The sequence below is a fragment of the Tasmannia lanceolata genome, unplaced genomic scaffold (assembly GCF_043159265.1).
Source record: "Tasmannia lanceolata isolate RefF3 unplaced genomic scaffold, GAP_Taslan_0.1 ptg000013l, whole genome shotgun sequence".
NCBI classification, from domain to species: domain Eukaryota; kingdom Viridiplantae; phylum Streptophyta; class Magnoliopsida; order Canellales; family Winteraceae; genus Tasmannia; species Tasmannia lanceolata.
In genome coordinates, this window is record NW_027518690.1 from 18,257,372 (window position 1) to 18,261,911 (window position 4,540).

Here is a 4,540-nt window from a genome sequence, read left to right on the forward strand (position 1 = left end):
CTCCTTACATGGTTGGATAGTACACTCGAATACGAATCCAACGCATCAAGAATCATCAAAATCTAACGGGCGGATTAGGAGATATGATTTTTTGAAGTTGCATGTAATTTGCTTGAATTGCTGAAATTTTGGTACGAAAATCAAAACGGGTTTTTGATTTTCAACTCAAACAAGTTTGAAAAACCTGTAACACAGGCATGAATTTTTCAAACAATGTCTTGGGGAGTTTGTAGCATGATCAGAACCATGATAGGTCTTTCGAATAATTGAATCCCACTCAGAATTATCCGAAAGGTCATGCTATCCGGATTATGTCCCTCGCATAGGACGAATTTTTATTGTTCCTATCAAACGATCTTGTTTTCGCGCAAATTTTTTTATGGTGATTTCTTAGATCATATAAATTGTTTTATGATGATTCTAATGGAAATCAGATTGGTTGTATATTAATTAAAAATTAATTAACCTAATAAAAGTGCGAAATAATCGCTTAAGGTGAATATTGGGCAGAAAGGGAGTTTGGACCTCAACTTGTGCGCTACAAGCATAAGTTATCTTATGCTTTTATGTGCTGATATGCAAGTGATTTATCTTCTCATTCATGGTTTGTTCCACACATTATCCGCAATGTATTAATTTCAATTTTATTTAATTGTTATACTCCCTCTCGGCAGTTGTGCGGACAACTGGTTTCCCATGGAGATTTGATCATGATGTATAGATTACCTAGGCTAGTGTAGGACACTAGGGTAATTTATTTCATGTTCAAATAAGCTCAGTTGATGATCGGATCGTTGACAAAGAGGCAGGCGGACGGATCAAATCAACTGTGGCATGGAGATGCTTCAGATGGTCCGGCAGATGATGGCGGCTCTTGATTCGACCAAGGACAGAATTATACATCAATGTTGCTGATGTACATGGCCTTATATGGTAAGGCATATATCTGAGTTTTGCCCCTTTGGATGATTTGCCTTGAGGTCAGCGAATATGCCTAGTGCGAAAGCACTAAGTTGCCCAAAATTCACCCTCGGTTTGGTATCGTTGAGTTGTGGGGATAGCCTTATTTGAATAAGGTTAGTGGGAGTTCCCTACAACCCAAATACCAAATTGAGTTTATGGTTTGATGGTTGTATTCATGTGATGAATGATTTGTGGATGGTTTGTTTTTCTGATGTATGTGTTTGTTTCCATTGGATGATTACTTATGTTGAAACATGCATGACATGTTGTTATCACTCTCCCACTATAAGAATTCCCTCTTAAATATATTAAGTTGATAATGGAATCCAAATTGAAAGAATTAGATTCCATGGCCTTCCATAGCCATCTGATGGTTGTCTAGTTAAGAGGATAGAACGGTCACATGCCAAAGCAGAAGCCGATTATATTCCCTTAGCTAGAGTAACCATTAGATTCCCATGGGGATAAAGGGAATGTGTGAAGATGCAAAGGTCACATGCCAAAGCAGAAGCCTTTGTAGATTTGCATGGTTTTCTGAGGCAGTGGGTCTAATTTAACCAAGCAAAGGGTATTGATGACCAAAGGATAAACATACCGCGATGCTTAAAGGCCAAAACGTAAATCGGATGTTATGTGAGACATAATGGATTAGAAGAATCTGCTTGTTCAAAGTTATGAATAGGTTTCCGATACCCATTGGGGAAATTACAAATTTCTCTTGATTCACGAGGTTAAGGAGCCCGTGAATGAGACGTACAATGGGTGGTACCATCGTAGATCGAAAACCCAGATCCGATGGAAAAGTGTCATGAAATTAATGAACTTAAATATGGTAGTCTTGTTACTTATGTATGCTTTTTATTTTATTGTATGTAGATCAATGACTTCCTTCAATCTACTAGCTAGGATCCTAGATGACAATAAGTTGATCGGCTCAAACTATATAGATTGGAAAAGAAATTTGACACTGGTTTTAACAGCTTCAAGAGTTTACTGGATTCTAACAACTAATGAGCCAGAAGAGCCATCTGCCGATGCCCCACAGAATGTGAGGGAAAGAAGGCAGAAGTGGTCCGAGGATAATGAAATGGCAAAGTGTTATATCCTTAGCTCTATGTCCAATGTGTTGCAACAACAATATATTGGAATGAGGACGTCTTCGGAAATAATGATAAACTTAAAAGAACTTTTTGGGGAGCAGCATTGCGCAGCTAGGCTGATAGCGATTAAGGGCCTTGTATCGACTAAGATGGTAGAGGGAACCCCGGTTAGGGACCACATGTTAAAGATGATGGGTTTTCTTAATGAACTCGACATCTTGGGGGCCATCATAGATGCAGAGACGCAGGTTGATATTGTTCTCGCTTCCCTTCCAGGGTCATTCAAAGAGTTTGTGAATGTCCAGGGTAGATGGCAACCCAAGAGAGGGGGGGGGGGGTGAATTGGGTATTTAAAAATTCTTACAAAAAAAAAATGCGGAAGCGAAATTGTGGACCCCGATCCCGAGGACGGGTGGGCGAGGGACACGAGGTCCCACGTCGATCCTCTAAGATCTCCACAATGTGAAGGAGAGCTTTACCAAGGAACTCTCGAAATGGTGCCACTCACAGCATGGGTGGCGATTTAAATGAGATACCTCTCGATTCAAGAACTAGCCCGGAACCAAGATGTACCTATAACAAAGAAGAGTCGCCATCCAAGGAGGTAGGCCCTGGATCCCATGAAATACTCTGTTGCAACGGATAACCAGAGATATAAAAGTCCGTGCCTGATGATGAATGGGGAAGGTGTTAAGCGCCCCAAATTCGCCCAAGTGCAAGCACCTGGTCTCTTATGCCATTTTTAATTAATTTTGAAGAGTTTTGGGCTAAAATCATGTGAAATGGGAACGAGCATCCCCGAGAAAACGTCTATCTAAGCACGCATGACCTGGGGATGGGCAAAAGAAAATAAACATCCAAATCCTAACTTATCGCATCTAATCCTAACCTATCACATCTAGGAAATCAGTAACATCCGCACGCACAGCTACAGCTAAGCAGATAATCAAGATAAGATGAATAAATGCTACAACTAAGCAGGTGAGAGGACAGATAAGCACAACAGTAAACTACCAAAGCAATAGAATAAACACACTAGCATGCAAGCCTATGTAAGAGATAATGCTAAGAAAATAATAATCAATCTCATGCTAGGAAAGTAAGTAAGCTAACAGTAGCACATAAGAAGTCAAAGATAAACACACAATGAGCTAAAAGATATAGGGAAAGAAATGAATCAGAAAATCAATGGTACATGAGGACCAAGAATGCCAGGGAAAAGAAATGGGAACATACGATAGGCTCAGGGAGCGATACTAATGAATCAAGCTCAGCGATCCTGATCCGCTAAAGATTGGATAAGTCTCACGATCGTCATAGCCTATCGTTGGGCTCAGCGAGGACAATCCCTGCGAAGGGGGCCACGCTACGTCGTCGCCCGTCCCAAAACCCAATAAAACGTCGGAAAACCGATAAAACCGGAAAACCGCGATCAAAATCGAAAATGAAATGAAAGGAAGGCTCCGAGTGACCTGGTAATCATTCATCCTTGCACATTTTGGTTTTCGGTATGAAAGGTTTGAAAGATTTTTTTTTATACTTGAATGATTTTTTGAAGGGTTTAAATGATTTTATTGAAAAGTTTGACTGAACTTGGGATGACGGTCCCAAGCTGCCTACGTACCCTGTGGAAAGGAATCAAGCCAACGTAGTTCGAAACAGCTTTTTGAAAAACGCTTTGAGTGTTTTTTTGATGTTTTTGTTGCTTTGTATTTTTTATGTATTTTTATCCATTTTGATTGAAAGGAGCTTTTGGCTCAAGAGGTTGCCGTCCGTCATCGCCTAAACCCGACGAGAGTGTTCCTGTAATCGAGGGAATCCTGAAGCTCGAAAAGGATCCCGAGGAACATAAGGAGAATGACTCTGAATGAAGAAGAAACCCAAGGGAAAGTCCCTATAATTGAAGGAATCCCGAAGCCCGAGTAAGATCCCTAGGAACGTGAGGAGAATGAACTCGAAGAAGAAGAAACCCCAAACCCTGTAAGCAATAATGATCGCGGAGAGGAGGGAATCCCTAAGCCCCATGAGAAGTGACAAGACAAGAAATGAGATAAGAGGGGCAAAGGGGTGGCTCAAGAGACATTCCGTCATCGCCTACCCATTCACACAACAATCACTCAAACAAATCAGGTTTTCCCGTTACCCAAAGAGCACTTATGGCAGTTTAACTCTTCTTAAGATAATTCTCACAAAATGGACTAAGAATGAGAAACAAGAAAACATAACTAGCTAAACCTGCACAGATAATAAAACATGGTGGACTAGATGTCCGATCTCCAGAGCAATACATACCAGGAAAATACTAACATCCTTCTCCTACTCCATATTTGCACAAACTCAATTTGCCTGTTCTTTCTTGATGGAATGAAGGATTGTGAGGGCCCACTTGGAATTGTGACAGTCATTGACATCTAATAAAACGAAGGGCACGAGTAGATTTATCCCATTACTAAACATGGTGGCAGAATATCACTACC

The 4,540-nt window shown here is 40.6% G+C and overlaps 1 protein-coding gene across 1 annotated transcript; it reads left to right on the forward strand.

Moving 5' to 3' along the window:
* The first annotated feature begins 1,843 nt into the window (after window positions 1–1,843).
* On the forward strand, window positions 1,844–2,404 carry LOC143891045 (uncharacterized). Its single transcript, XM_077395698.1, has one exon. It carries the CDS (start codon window positions 1,844–1,846, stop codon window positions 2,402–2,404), a length of 561 nt encoding a protein of 186 aa, XP_077251813.1.
* The last annotated feature ends 2,136 nt before the right edge of the window (window positions 2,405–4,540 follow it).